Source organism: Lampris incognitus, chromosome 4 (assembly GCF_029633865.1).
Source record: "Lampris incognitus isolate fLamInc1 chromosome 4, fLamInc1.hap2, whole genome shotgun sequence".
NCBI lineage: Eukaryota > Metazoa > Chordata > Actinopteri > Lampriformes > Lampridae > Lampris > Lampris incognitus.
The window spans coordinates 15,669,499-15,690,034 of record NC_079214.1 but is presented as its reverse complement, the minus strand read 5'-3'; the positions used below and the strand labels follow the sequence as shown (position 1 = coordinate 15,690,034).

The window sequence follows — 20,536 nt, the reverse complement described above, 5'->3', positions numbered from 1 at the left end:
CTCATCCCTGAACGAGTGGCCAGGGGCCTGTAGATGGGTGTAGACTGGAGTCCTGGCCTGACGTGTTAGCTCTCCTGTGTTGTGCCGTCCTCTGTTTGGTTTCTCCATAGTATGAGGGGTACCCGCAGTCAGTTGAGACTGAAGAGGTCTCTCAGATGAGTGATGAAACGATTCTCTCAAGAAACGTGTCCAGATTCAACTTTCTGTGATTCCCTTACCTGCATTATTGAGCACACATGAAGACATGTGGCAGATTGTGCACTCTAAATGCCCACTTCAAAGAAGGAAGCTTGTTTGCTTTCATGAATTATATTCAAATTGTTTGACATATAAACTATTTAAGATGTAAATGTGTCGCCTCATTCCCGGTATGGTTATGGTCACTCATCAAAGGTCGGCGCCACAATCCTGAAACTTGACATGCAAACAAAGCACCTTGTTGATACTTTCCATCACCGGTGTATTTGGGACAGTGGCTTATTCACAAATATCCACATCATGGACGCTGTTGTAATCTCTCATTTTATTTTAATGGTTGTTGTTTTGACTTTCCTTGGAAAGATGATATGGCCCATGGAGTTTTACATCTTAAGTGTGGCAGCCAATTTTGGAGGAATAAGGCAGATAACGTCGAGTTTCAAGAAATACAAAGTTGTTGTGGCCAACAGATACTACAATAGATATACCTCATTATTCCCGGGGGGTGGGGGGGTGGAGGAAATGCTGACTCAGCAACACCGGCGACGCTGTTTCAATTTGAATGGCTCTCTGGGATTCGGAGTGTTCGGACACCAATGCAATAACAATTATCACCACAGGTGTCAGTAATCTAAACAAGGCAATCAGGATGGGCGCTTTAAAGCTGCTTACAGGGACGTCTTCCCAGTGGCGGGAGACGTAGCCCGCTGTTTCAGGGGAGTGCGATTCCCAAAAGTTTCACGTCGCTTGAATGACATAGTAAGAAAACAATCATAGGTCATGGCTGCTAACGCTGTGACTTCTTATGCATTTTTCTTTTATTTGTGCATAACTGACTCGCTCAGAACAATTGATTTAGATATAGTGTAAATATACATATTGGATAAATGCTAGTCTGTAAACACGTAAAATGTGTCACTTCCTGCTTGCCATTAAAGATTCAACAGGAAAAACAGGAAGTGCTCAGCAATCAACAAATATGCAAATTGGCAAATCCATGTAACATTTTTTTTTTCATTTGGGCTTGGCGGGGCTGGATTTTCAATACTAATAGCATTGAAAAAGTAATGTTTGACCATACAAATATTCCCTCAAGCAGTTTTAAAGACCTGAAAAATATATAGACGAAAATATAGAAATTGCTTTGCGGCATATCTTTACCTCGTCTGTGAACGTTGCTCCTCTTGCTCCTCTTCTGCAATACTCTTTTTTTGGGGGGGGGGATTTTTCCCCCAATTGTACTTGGCTAATTACTCCACTGTGCCGAGCCATCCCGGTCGTTGCTCCACCCCCTCTGCCGATCCGGGGAGGGCTGCAGACTACCACATGCCTCCTCCGATACATGTGGAGTCGCCAGCCACTTCTTTTCACCTGACAGTGAGGAGTTTCGCCAGGGGGACGTAGCACGTGGGAGGATCACACTATTCCCCCCACTTCCCCCTCCCCCCCGAACAGGCGCCCCGACTGACCAGAGGAGGTGCTAGTGCAGTGACCAGGACACATACCCACATCCGGCTTCTCACCCGCAGACACGGCCAATTGACCTTTCGCAAAGAACCTCCCCAGAACGGTGCTTGTCCAATCCTACCTTAGCAACGGTCCGTCAAGCTTTCAAACACACAACAAAATGCTGAAACGGTGGGCCTATGGGACCTGCAAATCGGATACAAGATATCTGAAAAGTTTGGAGGGGGTGTCATTTTCTTTCCCTTCCCGAAACCCAGAACGCAAGAAGCGCAATGTCGCCAATAGATTTGGCAGTATAGCAGACCCTATGGCCAGCTTAATCCATCCAGAATCAACAAAAATACCTGTCTGCTCCAAGCTAAGCTTGCTACTAGCTATTATTGATAGCTAATACGGCTAACGTATTATTACTGTTACTTTTACCCACACAATGCGCTGATTTCTTCCTTCATGTTTTGGTGTTTTCCGGCTACTTCCTGGATAGTTCTGAAACGCTTGACGGGCATAGCAACAGTAACTAAGGGGGCGGGACTTTGCGAAATGTCAGTTGTGTCTAGGGACGCCCGACCCAAGCCGGGCGTAACACGGGGATTCAAACCGGCGATCCCCGTGTTGGTAGGCAACGGACGACCCAGCAGCCAAGGTTTTGTGATTGCGTCACCGAGTCCGAGTGGGCGGAAGAGCAACATTCCAACCAATAATATCATGGATGTTTCGCACCATCCGGTCAAATCCTGAAGGATCAAATCACATCCCTGCCTTTGTTTTGTCCCGCCCTTATACCCTGTTATACCCGGAAATACACCAGGACCCAGGACCTCTCTGAACGCCGTTTCACGTCGTCTTTAAGAAAAGCGGTCTTTCCTCCCGTGATCAATATGCGCTTTTTATAAAACGGAAATGACGCTGAACAAATGCACAGCTGAACCTGAAATCAGTAACAATGGAGCCGTGTCGAAACGATCAAGCCTTGCCCGTGGTGTAAACAAAACCCATGTACACTTAAAATCAAATATTCTTACAGATCTCGGTAGCTGTTTTATTTCGTTTTTTAGTTTTTGTATTTCTTTATTTCCCCCCCTGGTAAACCTCCTCATCACAAAAGCGTGTTCCTAAACCCCCCCCCCCCCGTCAAAACAACATGGCGTCATCCGCGTCTTACCGGACGTGAAGTCAGGGCGTCGCGCGCGTCTCCGCGCTGCTTCGGTATCGTCTTTGTTCGTCTTGACGCGGCCTCCTCTTGAGGATCCTGTGAGCTGACAAGGGAAGAAGTCATGAGGAAATAGTATGAGAACTTGCCCCTGAAAGAACCAGGGGCTGAGAGGGGCCGGCAGCAGCAATTTACTCCAGCTCAGCGGGAGATGGAGTGGAGGAGGCCAGGGGAAACGTCTCCAGGAGGAGCCAGGCATCGCCCAGCGAGGCTGTATTGGTGAGTCCCGCAGCAGCAGCAGACGTGAACACCTATCTATCTATCTATCTATCTATCTATCTATCTATCTATCTATCTATCTATCTATCTATCTATCTATCTATCTATCTATCTATCTATCTATCTATCTATCTCTGTCTGTATATCTATCTATCTATCTATCTATCTATCTATCTATCTATCTATTATCTATCTATCTCTGTCTGTTATCTATCTATCTATCTATCTATCTATCTATCTATCTATCTATCTATCTATCTATCTATCTATCTATCTATCTATCTATCTATCCATCTATCTCTGTCTGTATATCTATCTATCTATCTATCTATCTATCTATCTATCTATCTATCTATCTGTCTATCTGTCTATCTGTCTGTCTGTCTGTCTGTCTGTCGCCGAGCACTTAAGATATTACTTCAAGCAAGGCCGGCCGCATTTCAGGGGTCTCCGTGGGCTGAAAAGAGTGGAAACTACGTCCGGAAATGAAAAAAAAAATATTTTCAATGCCATATAACTCCATTTACATCCATGTCTTTTTGACCTTGTATTTGTGTAACGTCAGTGAATGGCGTCTTTATTTTATTTTCTCTATTTATGTCGCCGCGAATGTAAATCAAGTATGGGGTACCTTGACACCTTTGCCAGAGACAGCTGGAACTCAACACACCTTGCTGCTCATTGAAACGCTGCTCCATTGAGACTCGGTCTTGTTCTTGGCCAGTCATAGAGGTCAACTCCCTATATCCATCATCCAAACACTGGGACACAAAACAGGTTGCATAACGGGGGGTGGGTGGGTAGGAGGAGAAATAAATAAATAAAAACATGGGGGGGAACAGAGTCTAAGCAAACATCTTGACATTTTCCATCAGGCCAATCAAAGGAAAGGAAAGTCTGAAAGGGTCGGCACACAATAGAAATGAAAGAAAGACATGGGCTAGTTTAATACAACTATCTGATGTCTTGATTGATTTTGATTTTTTTTTTTTGATATACTTTGTTAATCCCCATGGAGAAATTCCTGCTCCGCATTTAACCTGCCCTAGCTGTGTGGCTAGGAGCGGTGGGCAGCCGCAGTGCGGCGCCCGGGGACCGACTCCAGCTCGTCTTGCGATGCCCTTGCTCGGGGGGCACAGACAGGAGTACTAACCCGAACCTGCATGTCTTTTGGATGGTGGGGGGGGGGACTGGAGCACCCGGAGAAAACCCACCACAGACACGGGGAGAACATGCGAACACCACACCAAGGACAACCTGGGATGACCCCCCAAGGTTGGATGACCCTGGGGTTCGAACCCAGGACCTTCTCCCTGTGAGGCGACAGCACTAACCACTGTGCCGCCGTGCCGTCATGATTGTGAGCGTTTACCCTTTAAACGACATGCGAGTTTCTTCCCCCTCTCATACAATACTTGACCGAATGATGCAAAAAAAAAAAAAACAACAAAAATTCCCCTCTGGCAGACGGCACCTTTAAAGTATCCTTAGAGCGAATGAAGACAGAGAGAGAAATGGAGGGAAATAAGAGAAAAGTCAGAGAGAGAGAGAGAGAGAGAGAGAGAGAGATAGAGAGAGAGAGAGAGAGAGAGAGAGAGAGAGAGTAATACTGTAGGCAGCGAATGTAAATGTGCTGTTTGTGGACTGATGCTGTTTGGTACATCAAAGTACACAACGTGAGTAAGGGGGAGAGAGAGAGAGAGAAGAAGAAAGAGAGCTGCGGACCATTTGTTTGTCATTGCTTCTCTTAGGTCATGTGGGACTGCGCATGCATTTTTTATTCTTCTTTTTGTGTGTGTCTTTTCTCCCCCTCTCGTATGGCATCAAGCGGGGCTGTTGGAAATGCTATTGACACAAGGCTGCACCAAGCACAGCTCGCGCTGCTTTGTTGTTCACCGCATCAAAAACGCCAAATTGCTCCGCGTGTCCTGCCTCCCTCTATGTCCCTAATATGCCATTTGCAACCTCCCCTCCCAAGCCTTTCATAATCATTTGAAAGTAGTCGCTCTTAATCGTATCATCCCTCTCCTTAATCTCATCATACCTATTCTTTTAATCTCCCCCCGAAAACGCCCCATCCCAGTAGACTCTCATCGCGCGGATGGGGCGTCTTTAAATAAGCACGTTTCATTTTTTGGTTGCTCGTAAAATTTGATTTTTTTTCCCTTCTTATTTTCCACTAATCTGGCTAACCAACAAACATTTGTGCAGGTAACCTACATAGACTTAATGCCCAACTGGTGTCTCAGAATGTGTGTTTGATGTGCAACCTCCTGTCCCATTTTTACACACATGGTTTATTTATACATCAGATATTGCGGTCTTTATGTGATCAGACAAGTGGATGGACATAAAGTGGGGAAAGGCCTCGTCCTGCTCTAATTTCCATTATAGCCACCTTCATCATGGAGGATGCAAAATGGAGCCTCTCGCTATTTCTTGCCACTCCGGAGTGTCCTTCAGGTCTCCTTCCAGCATCTTGTGTGAGTGCTTGTCCGAAGAGATTTGACAAGGCCCCTGCAAGGAGAAGGAAATAAAATCCAAAGAGATGAGGCAAATATATTAATCTTGTTAAGTTAAACGCCAGCCCCCGCCGCCTCCTTCCTCTCTCCTCCCCACCCCACCCCCCCGCTGCTAGTCCTCTCTCTCTCTCTGTCTCTACTCCCCACCCAGATAAAACGTAGTGCTCACAGTGAAAAATCAGCTAATTTCAGACCACTACTCAGTCTGTCTTAAAGAAGCTCCATGGCATGCTGGGATGCTGCACTTCCATTAGCCGCCCCCACTACTTTTGCCGTCTCTAATACGCGGGTGCTGTGCACTCTCATACACACAAACACTCGTGCACACTGGGAGACGGAGACACACACACACACACACACACATACGCATTCATCTCAGTCCCTCATGCTCGGTCCCTGTGACCTTGAGATATATGATGGATGCATCTCTTTGCCGTAAGTGAGTTTTAGATTTTAGTCTGAAGGGATGGGACATGTTGTTACTGAGCGAGGGGGAGGGAGGGGAGGTAAGACATGCTCACAATCATAGAAATTATTTGGAAAAAAAAATCATTGCCGGAAAATCTAAACCCTAGACTGTTGGAGGCGGGAGTAAAACCCCAGCTGATGGACAATGTTTCCCCCTCGTGGTGCTAGCAGGCAGGTGGGGGTCTATTTGCGGTGCGCCTGCTTAGCCCAGGTGGAGCAGCTGTTGTGATGGGGGGATGAAATTCACCGTGTGTATTGACCGCGTTTCTCCACAGAGACCACACAGGGCATGGAAATGAAGCTCGGGTCTGGTCGCTGGCAAACAGATTTCTCTCTCTCTCTCTCTCTCCCCCCCTCTCCATGGCTTTCCTCTTCTCGCTTTGCCCCCACACCGCTTTCTCTCTCCCGCTCTCTCTTTCCCTCTCGCTCATGCGCACACATGCATGCCTGCACATGCATCATGCACATGCACATGCATCGTGCACACGCACATGAAGATGCAGACATACCCATATACGGAGACCGCATCTCTCTCTCCATCTCTCTCTCTCCCGCCGTCTTTCTTTCCGTCTGTCTGTTTGATTAAACAAGAAAAGAAGTGTTACAGGTGTGACTCATGCTGGCAGAGAGGATCGCTTCCTTTCGGAGGAGTCCGTCTCTTCCTCGTGAACACACGGCCCTGTGTCTGCCAGCTGGCCTGCGGACTGAGCCGGTTCAAAGGGGCTCCCTTGAAGGAGCGAAAGAATGGCGTTCCTTCTTGGATGAACCATTTGTTTTAAAATTCATATATCTGCATCATTTCTCGCTACAGTAGAAAAATAAACAAGATTAGTAAGTAAGACGATGGCAGAGAAAGCAAAAGAAAGGGGAGAGAAAAAAAAGCAATATCAGAGACGTTGAGGAAAAAAAGACATCATAATATAGCTTGACATTTCTTATTTAATGGCAGCGACAAGCAAAGGGAAAGAAAATCCGTTTAGGTCAGATATTCATGTTATTCTGAATGGACCATATAGTATGTGTGCAGGAAAACAAAACAAAATTACTCATTACTTTCATTTATTTATCTACGTTGCTGGAGCTAGCCGGGCTCTCTAATGGCGCGGCGGCCTCTCATAAGCCGCCATGTAATGGGACTACCCTTGATGTGGAGTGACCGGTGAGAGTCGCATCGGGATAAATTCACTTTTGGAGACTCCGGCGCTTTTTCTCTTCTTCTTTCTCTTCTTTAGAACAATAAAGGTCAGAGTGCTGATGTTGCCCATTCCATAACAGTGTGTGTGTGTGTGTGTGTGTGTGAGAGAGAGATATAGATAGTGAGAGAAGACAGAAAAGGGGGGGAGGGGAAGGAGCAATTTTGTAAAATAGAGAAGAGCAAACCAGTCTGGAACCGCAGGAGATAGACATATTTCTAATGGTTGCCGGCAGAAAATTGCTTGTGCGTGATGAGTGTGTGCATATGTGTGTGTGTGTGTGTGTGTGTGTGTGTGTGTGTGTGTGTGTGCATACGTGTAGTTTTGTGCATATTCGGTTGTATGTCTTCCGCAAATACCCCAGCATATGGTCACTCTGTGACTGCAGAGATGCCATTAATACCCCACAATACCGAGAGCTTTGCCTTCACATGTGTATCGGACGCTACGCTAGCTTGACGGGGCGGCCTGTGTCATTATGCTACTGGGTTTAAGCCCTTAATGATAGCACCGGGCTGCTGAAGTTGGGAGATTATTCCTCACATGTGCAAAAGAGAAAGGAGAGATTATCTCAGCATAGATATGTCTGCGCTAACTCGGCGTTAGCGCTCCCAGTGTTCCTGGGAGTATGGCAGTAAACTGCACGCAGCTGTGAGCTTTAGTTTATTCATGATTCAGAATGGAGCACTTTACAGCAAGCCCTCAGAAACGAGTTACGCAACCAAATAACTGTAGTTAGGCAGGGATAAAGATCATTTTATGTACGTTTGAGATACAATAACACGTATTTACATGCATGTAAACACGTATTTACATGCAATAACATGTAGTGACATTAACATGCATTTCCATACATAGCTATATCTATATATTCTGTGTCTAATATAGCTACATCTATATATTTACATTATCTGTATTTCTATTTCTCTATAGATACATAAATTGAAAGACAGGCAGACAGGCAGAGACAGTAAGCCAGCCAGCCAGACAGACAGGCAGGCTGGCAGGCAGACAGTCAGACACAGCTAACCAGCCAGCCAGACAGGCAGGCAGGCAGGCAGACAGAAAGCCAGGCAGACATAGCCAGCCAGTCACAGCCAGCCAGCCATTCAGACAGGCAGACAGACAGGCAGACACAGCTAACCAGCCAGCCAGACAGACAGACAGGCAGCCAGAAAGCCAGAGAGATATATAGATAGATAGATACTTTATTGTCCTGTAAGAGGAGATTTCTTTTCACCTTTTGTGCAGAGCCTCACATACAGTAAGTACACATACACTTATACACACCACACACACCCTGTGTGTTCATCTCTTCTGGACCACCGCATAGAGAACCATAGAGAGCCGAAGCCCGCCAATGGAGATTAGATGCAAGCCCAAGACGTCACTTCCCCGCGGGGAGCGACTGGAGGTCTACTTGCAGAATTAAAGTGTCGTAGGAATAGACCGCCGGTTTTAGAGCTCAATCATAGGCACATGAAAAGAGAAATGTTTTTAACCTGGATTTGAAAATTGCTATGTTTGGGGCACATGTAAGATCTCCTGGCGGCAGTTTGTTCCAGTTGCATGCAGCGTAACGGCTAAACGCTGCTGCACAATGTTTGGTTTGGACCCTGGACTGCACGAGCTGACTCGAGTCCATGCATCTAAGAGCCCTGCTCGGTTTATATTCTTTAATATAGATATCAGAGATGTGTTCTGGGCCTAAACCATTCAGTGATTTATAGACTAGTTACAGTACTCGGGAATCTATTGTGTAACTAACTGGAAGCCAGTGTAAGGATTGTAGAACTGGAGTATTGTGCTCGGTTCCCTCCTCGGTCCTTGGATAAAAACCCTGGCAGCAGTATTCTGAATGAGCTGCAGCCGTCTAATGGTCTTTCTGAGAAGACCAGTTAAGAGACCAGTACAGTAGTTCACCTTACTGGAAATAAAAGCATGGCTGAGCTTCTCTCAGTCTGTGGTTTTTTTTGTTAGAGCCTGAGGGTCGAGTTGGTTACTAATAATGCCAATTCCCGTCTCTTTGTTGCCAAATACAGTGACCTCTGTTTTGTGCTTATTTAATTGAAGAAAAATTTTGGCTCATCCAATTATTTATCTGCTCTCGACAATAATACAGTGAGTCTATTGGGTTGAAGTCACCCGGTGAGAGAGCCAGATATATCCGAGTATCATATATCTCATATATCTCGCCCCCCCCCTCTCCCCCACTCTCCTCTCTCTCTTATATCAACAGATTTTGCACACACAAAGACACACACACACACACACACACACACACACACACACACATACACACACATGGAATTAGTCATGAGGCCACAGATATATATCAGTGACCTCATGAGGACTAATTCCATTTAAGTCAGATAAACTCTGCTCATTGTAGCTGGCATTAAAGTGTCATTTCTCCAGGGGAAAAAATGAGATCAAGCAGTCAGCAGAGACTGTCTGACCACTGACACTAGCGGTAAAGCTTCTGAACAAGGGCTCTGCAAAGGAAGAAGAGCGGGGAGAGTGAGACAGAGAGAATGCAAGAGGGAGATGGGGATGGGGGTGGGGTGGGGGAACCATTACCACATGCAATCACATCTGCAAACCTTAAGTACCACCGTATACCTGATATCAAATCTGCGGTTTGAATTACTGATAAAACACCTTCGTCTTTCGCTGCTATTTTTACGTGAAGTACTCCGGGCTTCCTTTTTTAAAGCCATTTTGTTCGTGCGGCGTTGCTGATGAGACGGTGGATCATTGACTTGCGAGAACAAATTCACTGTGATGATTTTGATCTAAATTACGAGAACAAGTTTCTGACCCCAGACTTAATCCAACTGACAGGCTTCTTAATAATCTTTTTATAGGGTGTCCGGATAGTGTGGCGGTCTATTCCATTGCCTACCAACACGGGGATCGCTGGTTCAAATCCCCATGTTACCTCCGGCTTGGTCGGGTGTCCCTACTGACACAATTGGCTGTGTCTGTGTCCTGGTCGCTGCACTAGTGCCTCCTCTGGTCGGTCGGGGCACCAGTTGGGGGGAGTGGGAACTGGGGGGAATAGCGTGATCCTCCCACGTGCTATGTCCCCCTGGTGAAACTCCTCACTGTCAGGTGAAAAGAAGCAGCTGGCGACTCCGCGTGTATCAGAGTAGGCATGTGGTAGTCTGCAGCCCTCCCCGGATCGGCAGAGGGGGTGGAGCAGTGACCGGGATGGCTCGGAAAACAGGGTAATTAATTAGCCAAGTACAATTGGGGAGAAAAAGGGGCGGGGAAAGCCAAAAAAACTTCTATAAATGCACAACATCCAGTGACTTAGGCTTACACTGTACGCAGCTATACTGACATGGTCAGTCTCTCCTGAACCCCGCACGCTAATTCACTTTATTTAGTCAAACAGCACGCAAGTGTGCATTTTAATATGGTTTGGGGAGATGAACACTGAAAGGTCACCGAGAGTCCCAGGGAAATCACAGGAGGTTATGGCTTTCTTTAGCCGAGAGAGAGGCAAGAACCCTTTCAATGACAAGTACGGCAGAATAATTAGAGTTCAAGTGCTGGACCCACATTACCGAATCAGGAGGCTAAGTGCTTGGAAGTGTGTTTGTGACCGGCATTTTCCATGAGTGTGTTTGTGTGAGAGAGAGAAAGAGAGAGAGAGAGAGAAGAAAAGACAAGAGATAAACACACAACATAGGCGGACGGACATCGGGAGGAGTGAGTGCAAAAGCAGTAACATGACCTGAAAACCGGTATCTCTGGGCTGTTGTGGGGGGAGGTGTGTGTGTGTGTGTGTGTGTGTGTGTGTGGGGTTTTAGCAGCCAGTTAAATGTCCGGTGAGTACGTGCCATTGTGCCCATTACGCCATTACCCCTCCATGAGATTGATGGCGATGTTTGGTGTGCCACTCATTGTGCCGGTAATGGCAGGCTGCACTCATATAGCATCTTCCTACAGACAGATTAATTGTTCCTTGAAAGATGCCAAGTGTGCCGAGGTAAATCTGGGGAAAATTGTGTCGGCTTTGGCAGGTTGAGATGCGACAGGTACTGGTGTTGTCACAGAAACACTGATAATTCACCGGCGACGTGTTTCCTCCCAATTTACACCGGATGCTTAGACATGATTTGAAGGAGCGACAGGCGTGGAAATACCACATAGGATTATTATATAATATGACATTAGCGTATAGATCAGAGGTGCAAAGACAAAATCAGATTGGAAGAAAAAAAAAGACAAAAAGAACCATTACAAGGGTAAAATTAGCTTGTAAAAAAGGAGAACGGAGCATAAAAAGTGAAAGAAAGGAATGATCAACAAATTGAATGGACAGCAAACGCTCGTACTCCCCGGAGGACTCGTTGGATCATCCCACTGTATAGATAAGATGCTTCAATAACAACTTAAGCCTCGGAATTAGAATTGCTTCAAGATGATGGAGATGAGAACCGCCAGTACGATTTCATTTGTAGCCCGAGACAAGACTATAAAAAACAATTGTATCATCTCATTACAGTAATTAGTCAAAAGTTATCTTGCATTGAATACAGCCGTAGCTGTACAGACCAACACAGAACTGAAACCAAGTGGAAAACTTTACCTAGTCTATGCCGAAGGAAACACCGTTACAAACTTCAGCAAAGCACCATGCACCGTTTCCGGCTGTTCTCCATTTGCTTGAGTGGATTTAAAAATTGCTTTAAAATTAAAAAATTACAAAAAATGTTGCCTCCAGTGAAGGAGTTCAAGTATCTCAGGGTCTTGTTCACGAGTGAGGGTAGGATGGAGCGGGAGATTGACAGGCGGGTTGGTGCAGCATCAGCAGTAATGTGGACGTTGTATTGGACCGTTGTGGTGAAGAGGGAGCTGAGCCGGAAGGCAAAGCTCTCAATTTACCAGTCAATCTTCATTCACACCCTCACCTATGGTCATGAGTTTTGGGTAGTGACCGAAAGGGTGAGATCGCAGATACAAGCGGCTGAAATGAGTTTCCTCCGTAGGGTGTCTGGGCTCAGCCTTAGAGATAGGGTGAGGAGCTCGGGGTAGAGCCGCTGCTCCTTCACATGGAAAGGAGCCAGTTGAGGTGCCTCCTGGGCGCCTTCCTTTGGAGGTCTACCGGGCACGGCCAACTGGGAGGAGACCCCGGGGTAGACCCAGAACTCGCTGGAGGGCCTACATGTCCAGTCTGGCCTCGGAACGCCTCGGGATCCCCCAGGAGGAGCTGGAGGGCGTTGCTGGGGAGAGGGACGTCTGGAGTGCCCTACTTCGCTTGCTGCCGCCGCGAACCGACCCCGGAGAAGCGGCTGATGATGAGATGAGATGAGACGGATTTAAAAATGTACCTTTTGTGTTAACAATGCACAAAAAACAAACAAACAAAAAATCCAAACATACACAAACGGGACATCAGGGAACAGCAGTAAGTGTGCAAGAGGTGGAAAGAGAGGAAGAGGGGGAGGTGGATGAAGCGATAGGTAGAGATAGAATGCGTGTTATTCTTTCCGTGCATGCCGAAGCTTCTGCAGGTGACAGTTGCGGGGAAGGGTTACCCTGATGGGCCAAGCGTTCAGCACCTTGGAAAACACATACTGCCACAGCCATCTGCCACTTTTACCTGGCTCAGTGGATACCCTTTAAACACCAGCGTACACACCGACACACACATGCATACACAAGAAGCCTTAATACATGCTCTCGTATTCTCCCTCTACCTCACCTCCTGCACGTCCTCTATGTCTCTCTGTGCTCTTCCTTCCCTCAAGCCCCCCCCCCCCCCTTGCCTTACTCTGCAGCTGATTAGACCATACATAAAGCACACTGAACCAGCATTTGGTGGATCGCTGTTTGGATTAAGTGCGACATTATTTCCCCAGACAAATCATTAAAAATTAATGCTTTCGTTCAATGCACTTAATACAAATAGCAGCTTAGCAACCCAAAGACTCTCCCCTCGCCTGCTTGGCGCGATGGCGAGGATGTGCCGCGGATGATGAAAGACGGAGACCTCGGTCAATTTGGCACATCCGTTTTGCTGCGATTTTTGATCACCTTTGGGTTAATGTTCACCCCCCCCTTGTCTTGCGAGGGCGCAACGCAAACCCATTTGTATCTTCCGTGGTAATGCAGCCGTCATCCGTAAGCAGCCTTGCCTTCAAGGCGGCTCGTCTGAAAATCTCTTTGATGTTTTTTTTGTTTTTTTGGTACTCGGATCTTCGGAAAAACTTGAGCACCGAGATCATACGGGCAAGGAAGGTGACCCCGGCCTTCAGATGAAAACCACAGATCATGAAATGATATAAATCTGTACAGCTGTTCTCTAAAGTTGAGCGAATAATTATGTCCTCAGACATCGGAAAAATGGAAACAGTTAAATTTCTAAAAAAAACCCATAAAAAATAAAATCAGGCCTGTGCCAGTCCTTCAAGGCTGTGTGTTGTTTTGTGAGGTTTGATACCCAAAATTTCTTTGTACTGAAATGAATTTGAATTTTCACAAGAATTAATTTGCTTTAGGCCAAAATTTGTCGGGTCATAATGGGTAGGGCTGTAAGCGCTTTTGAGTAATATAGTGTCATATTTTCTTTTCTTTTTTACTTTGCACATTCTTTTTTGTCAAAAAAAAAATAATCTAGGTAACACTTTCTATGAAGCTTGCATCTATAACGCCCTATAAGCATCTATAACGCCCTATAAGTGTAGCTATAAGTCATTGTAAGAGTCATTGTAACCATGTATACGCCCTCACAACACCTCATAACCACCTTTATAATACATTATGTCAATTTAAAACGGATTTATGCATTATAAATATGTCATCATTAGCCTGTTTATCTGTCAAATGTCATAATGCATCATAGCCAACTTGTTTTGCTGAAGTTTTGTAGAGATGCGTAATGAGACTTCAGTGCTATTTCACAGTCTTCAGCCATAGCCGTTAGTCATTGTAATACACATTATAGGAAAGTATGGGCGTTATAGATGCAATAGATGCTTATAGGGCGTTATAGATGCTTATAGGGCATTATAGATGCAAGCTTCATAGAAAGTGTTACCACAATCTGTTTTTCTAACTGGCTCCTGCATGGTAAAGTGAAGCACATTCTAAAAAGTCCCTTTGCAAAATGTAAGAAAGAGACGTAAAGGAACACAACACAGAAGTTGGCATGCGGTGATGTCACTGCATGGTCTGTTTTAGTACAGCATTTGCCTTTGCATTTGAAAGGCTGATTTTCACTAAATTGAAGATTAGCAAATTGCGGTTCACTAATATAATGTCTGGCACAGTCTAGTTTTTAGTCTGAGCCATGTCTTTAGCCTGCCACTCAACATGGCAACCCTCACAACCTTCTGGCTATAATGACCTTTAAAGACAATGGGAGTCCCATTGTGTCCAGCAGTCTGCCACTGCAACACAGACGACACGCCAACAGGCAGAATGGAGAATTGATTAAAGAGATAATAAGGAATTTTATGAAATTAATGGCTGAGGGTGGGAGGGTGGGGGGTTGTGTGTGTGTGTGTGTGTGTGTGTGTGTGTGTGTGTGTGTGTGTGTGTGTGTGTGTGTGAGAGAGAGAGAGAGAAAGAGAAAGAGAGGGAAGGAAAGAGAAATAATTGACTGGTTCTCATGTGATAAAAGCTCATTGATTCACTTGGTGAGTTTTCATAAAATTGTTTTTGCTGAGGTTACATACATAAATACACACACATACATACAGTCATGCATGCATACATACACACACACACACACACACACACACACATACATACATACATACATACATACAGTCATGTATGCATACATACACATACATACATAGTCATGTATGCATACATACATACATACATACATACAGTCATGTATGCATACATACATACATACATACACACACACACATACATACACACAGTCATGTATGCATACATACATACATACATACACATACATACATAGTCATGTATGCATACATACATACATACATACACACATACATACATACAGTCATGTATGCATACATACATACATACATACATACATGACTCACTTTGGTTTTGAGGAAAGTCTCAGGGGAATCATTTCTTTCTTTAGACCTTTATTAGACCTCATAAAAATGGCTCCCAGGTCATGAATCCGACCTTTCCCTGATTAAAAGGATGATTAAAAATGCTCATCAAATAAAGAGACAAGAGGATTTACCTCTTTTTTTTTTTCCCCAAACAAGAGCGGATATAGACTTGCCCTCTTACCTCCCAATCAATTGTCGCCATGTTTTTTATTCAGCACTTGTCAAAAGGAAGGGTCCATGGTGAGACGGACCAAGGCACGAGTCTCCTGGACGCTTGCTACCCCTATTAAGCTTATTCTGGGATATGGCTACTTGTCAGAGCAGGTCATTTTAATTGATTTCTGCTTCGCACAGCTGTCTGTGCACCGCAATCTATCTTCTTTCAGGGATGACTTTTTACCGGCTGCATCACAACAGGACTCTGATTCAAAGCTGAAAGAAAATCAATAATTATTTTCTTTATTTCAAAACATCAAATATAAAGCTATATGCCTGTTGTGCAATCCTTCACTAACCGATTGGCGTCATGCAACAAGGCCAAATGAGTGCATGTAGTAAATGTCACGGAGAGCCTGTTAAATGCAATTTTTCTTTAAATTATGTATACTCGCAAGAGGGGGGTGGAGTGCAAGGGACACGGCAATCTCAATAAACCAAAGAAATAATAGAAATATTAGGAATAATACCAACTTACGTTTTGATTTTTTTGCATAGATATTATTCTGAGGAACAGAAGAGCATCGAGCAAAATTAACGGTCCGTTTAACTAACATATACTAAGAAATGCCTTTATCTTGACTCAACAGACTCATGAAGTCTGATTAAGTGCCAATCAGACTCTCTCTCTGCAGCACATGGTGGACCTTTTGCTTCAGATCCATCATGGTGCACCAATAGATCCACAGCTTTTTCTTTCTACTGTGGGCAAGGTCCACATATGGTGCCTCTTGCTAGCCTGCAGTATTTTATTCTGCATTTTCTATCTTGCCTCAGTCTTTTATGTCCGTCCCTGAACCCGCCAAGGTGGGAGGGGATATTATACACATCACTACTCTTCAAACAGAACCCGGAGCAGGAGACGGGCATGGTGCTGTAGAGAGACAGAGCTTCACACCATCATAGCCTGTCTCTGGAGAAGGGCAGCTGAATTCATCTGAACAAGCCTCCCCCCCCCCCCACCTCCTTTCTTACAATAGCTTGCCATTAAAAAAAAGTATGTTGTTTCCATAGTGTCTGCAGGAACACTTGCCATGCTAAAAAAGAAAAAGAAAAAGACACCTGCCAACCACTGTCAGAATCAACATTTTTTTGTGGGGTAGGGTGTTTTTTTATGTTAGACATGAAGACATAATCTTAAAAGTGTCACCAGGTAACTTTTCTTCTTATTAATTTCATTTTGGCGGCTTATTGTGATGGCCATGGCCGAATGACACAACCGCCATTCAGATCACTTCCTCAGATGCCTTGTTTTCGATATGCATTTTCTCTGCCACCGCACACAAAGTTATAGAAATTGCTTTACGGCACATCTTTACCTCACCTGTGAACATCGCTCCTCTTCTGCAATACTCTTTTTTTTGGGGGGGGGTGATTTTTCCCCCCCAGTTGTACTTGGCTAATTACCCCACTCTTCCGAGCCGTCCCGGTCGCTGCTCCACCCCCTCTGCCGATCCGGGGAGGGCTGCAGACTACCGCATGCCTCCTCCGATACATGTGGAGCCGCCAGCCGCTTCTTTTCACCTGATGTTGAGTTTCACCAGGGGGGCATAGTGCGTGGGAGGATCACGCTATTCCCCCCGACCGACCAGAGGAGGCGCTAGTGCAGCGACCAGGAGGCAAACCCACATCTGGCTTCCCACCCACAGACACGGCCAATTGTGTCTATAGGGACGCCCGACCAAGCCAGAGGCAACATGGGGATTCGAACCGGAGATCCCCGTGTTGGTAGGCGACGGAATAGACCACCTCGCTACCCGGACGTCTGACTTAAAAAGACATTTGGCACAATCCAAAAAGAACGCTTGTGCCACTTTTATGTAGATTTTTGTTTGAAAGCTGTAGGTCATGTGCATTGAGGTGGGTGGCGTTATATTCTGGGTGGGGCGGGGTCTTTTCATGACCGATAGGAGGATACAGAGGCTCTTTTAGACACGTGCAGCGACGTTTTCCCAACTCTTTACTTTACACTTACATATTTAAGCAGCTTCAAGAAGGCGAGGAGCAGCAGTCAGCAGTGTGAACAGTGAGTCACAACAAGAGCTGCGTTCAGCGTAAATGGCTCGCTTGAACTTTTTACCCCGAAACTGCTTCATAACCACGCCTGAAGCCGAGCTGCATATCAGCTACGTGTCATGCTAATGAACACCGATTCATATCTTATGCTTACCTTGTCTTTTATTTTTCTTTTTAATATGTAGCTATCAGTAGTTTCTTACTTGAACATTTTCAAATGCCATTGTTGTTTTGAACTTGCTAAGATTTCCCTCCCAGTTCTCACTTCCGGCATAACATTTCTAGGGAGGTTCGACCCGAAAACATCCGGAAAGCTCTGAACTTGTTTCCTGAGAGTATTAAGATGTTTTTATTCTGATAAACGCAGAGATCAGATTTTGGTGAATTGGGTATTATAAGTAGTGTCATGTAATTGTAATTTATGGTCCGCATATTTGCTTTGGCAAATATTTTACGCCGGATGCCCTTCCTGATGCAACCCTCCCCATTTGTCCGGGCTTGGGACCGGCACTAAGAATGCACTGGCTTGTGCATCCTCAGTGGCTGGGTTCCTCAGTGGCTGTATTTATTACAATTGTAATTGTAATAAATGGAAACGGATGATCCGCTGTGGCGACTCCTAACGGGAGCAGCCGAAAGTAGCAGTAGTAGTAGTAGTCATGTAATTATAATTGCCAAGATAGACCAACAACTAAGTTAAAACCAAAAAAAAAAAAAAAAAAAATTGCAATAATTTTTGAAACACGGGTGATAAACAGGAGCGCCATTACACTGCAGGGTCAGTAAAGACAGGACAGTTGCAAAAAAAAAAAAGAAATGTTTATTGCGGTATTTGGTTTTCAACTGGAAATAACAATTGTCGAGAAGCTTTTATTCAGAATTTCACACATAGAGGAAAAAAAACGAGACATTTTTTACGTTGTACTTCATAAATTGCATAGTCATTATGTAAATACTGTGCGTGAGGTGCCATTGGTCTTGAATCAGTATTTATAATTTTTCCTATTTTGGATATCCTCTGTCTCTACTTTGAAACCCAGTTAATGAGGCTAACTGAGTTTCAAGTAAAGATCATTGAATATTGTCATTCTCTATGTCCCACAGCCTTGAATTAATGAAACGGAAAACTGAATTTCATTGGCTATGCGGCAACAGTAGCATCACACTAAAACAAGCTTTGACATGGCATCCGATATTCAATACAGTGCCATAACAACCCTTCAACATTAAAAGTTGGGTTGGCAGATGTGTTCGCTTTATATATTCGTGTATGCAGGATGAATGAGTTGGGTAAAGTTTTCTCACCTTGTATTTTTCTCACCAGCGTATTTTCACCTTGGAAGTACAAGAGGAGCTTATGTTGTAGATGAATAGGCTGGTTGAAGTGATTTCTATTACTAGTGGAGCACATTCAATACAAGTTATGATGGAAATAGTTGTGAGGAAGGGAAGCGGGTCGATAGAAAAAGTGCACATTAGAAAATAGCCAGAACTTGGGTCAAAATAAATGGTTTGTCCATAAAAATGCAGAGCAAGAGAATTTTATTTTAGGCTGTACATACTGTATTTCCCAGTGGTGCACTTCTTAATATCCCCTAATCTATTTGAACTGGGGCACAATAACAGCCGGCCTTTAATATCTGGATCTGCTAAACACTTTTTCATAAAAAGCAAGCGATATCATGAAGCATTATTTGTGAAACAGGAAATCAATCTCATCACTTATCTCGGTGACTAAAGGAAGAATTTCCCATATTTCTCTACAGCTGATGATGGCAGGGACCAGAACGAGATAATGGAATAATGAAATAATAGAAATCACCATTCTGTTGGAGCTGAGGGAGATTTTGTAGCACAAGGAAAAATGAATTTTCCATATTCCGTCGCAGTCTTGTAGTATTTTTCTGCATAATTTCCTCAGAGCTAAGTAGACAAAATTGCCACTGTCCAGCTTACCCTCCTCCTCCTCTATTCCACTTGCTGGGGTGCTTCTATCTATGTTCCTCGTGAACAATAGAAAAGCCTTTGTCTTTGTCCCTCTGCTATTTGAGTCACTTGAAGAGAGCCGGAATAGACTCCTACAGCAACTACAGGATTTGCACCCGACTATACGTCTGCACAGACGGCACACAGACTGCACACATACTGCAGATAGCTGGCTGTGGTTTAATCATTTAAACAGACAGAAAGAGGTCAAGTCAATTTTATTTGTAGTATAGCCCAATATCCCAAATTTACAAATTTGCCTCAAGGGGCTTTTCAGCAACGCAGCATCCTGTCCTTAGACCCTCGCATCGGATAAGGAACAAATCCCTAAAAAAACTCTCCTTTAACAGGGAGAAAAAATAGGAAGAAACCTCGAGGAGAGCAACAGAGGAGGGAGCTCTCTCCCAAGACGGACAACGTGCAGTGGATGTTGTGTGTACAGAATAAAACACAATTTACAGAATGCAACGCTGAAAGGGGATAACAGAATTATAATGGAATTATAAAATTGATGAAGAATATGATGAGGAGGATGCCGAGCGGTGTCCAGATGCCACCGAAACAGCCCAGGACCCGAGCCACGCGACCAGCATCACCATTAAAATAAAAAGTCATGCATCTTAGTGAAAGAAGCCACTAAGAAACATATAAGTCCAACATACTTAACAGTCATGGCAGCAGTTTGTTTAAACCAAGCATCCAGTTAAAAGCTGAGCTTCTTGCAGGCAAAATGTCTTTGAGAGCAACTAATCATTGGTGACAAGTCAAAGCACTGGATTCAGAAGTTACGCGACCATGTGAGAGAGGCCTGCCATCGCTGTTTGAAGGCTGAGAAGTTCTCAATATATTTCTAATGGGTTATTTTGATAGGCTGTATTGAATCAAATTCACTTTGCAGCACACATGATTTTGATCAGTCAAATAGCTAATGCAGATAAACTGCATTAATTACAAACTCGGGTGACAAATTACTGCTGT

General features: G+C 44.6%; 1 protein-coding gene across 5 annotated transcripts in view; it reads left to right on the top strand.

The window, feature by feature from the left end:
* The window catches only part of LOC130111690 (protocadherin-9), a 285,870-nt gene that overhangs the window by 164,381 nt on the left and 100,953 nt on the right, over window positions 1–20,536 (top strand). The window contains exons 5-6 of one of the 5 annotated variants that reach the window (XM_056278951.1): window positions 935–940; window positions 17,544–17,573. The exons of the other annotated variants lie outside the window; for them this stretch is intronic. Coding sequence (XP_056134926.1) covers window positions 935–940; window positions 17,544–17,573 — 36 coding nt within the window. The remainder of the gene's footprint in view (window positions 1–934; window positions 941–17,543; window positions 17,574–20,536) is intronic. 5 annotated transcript variants of the gene reach the window in all.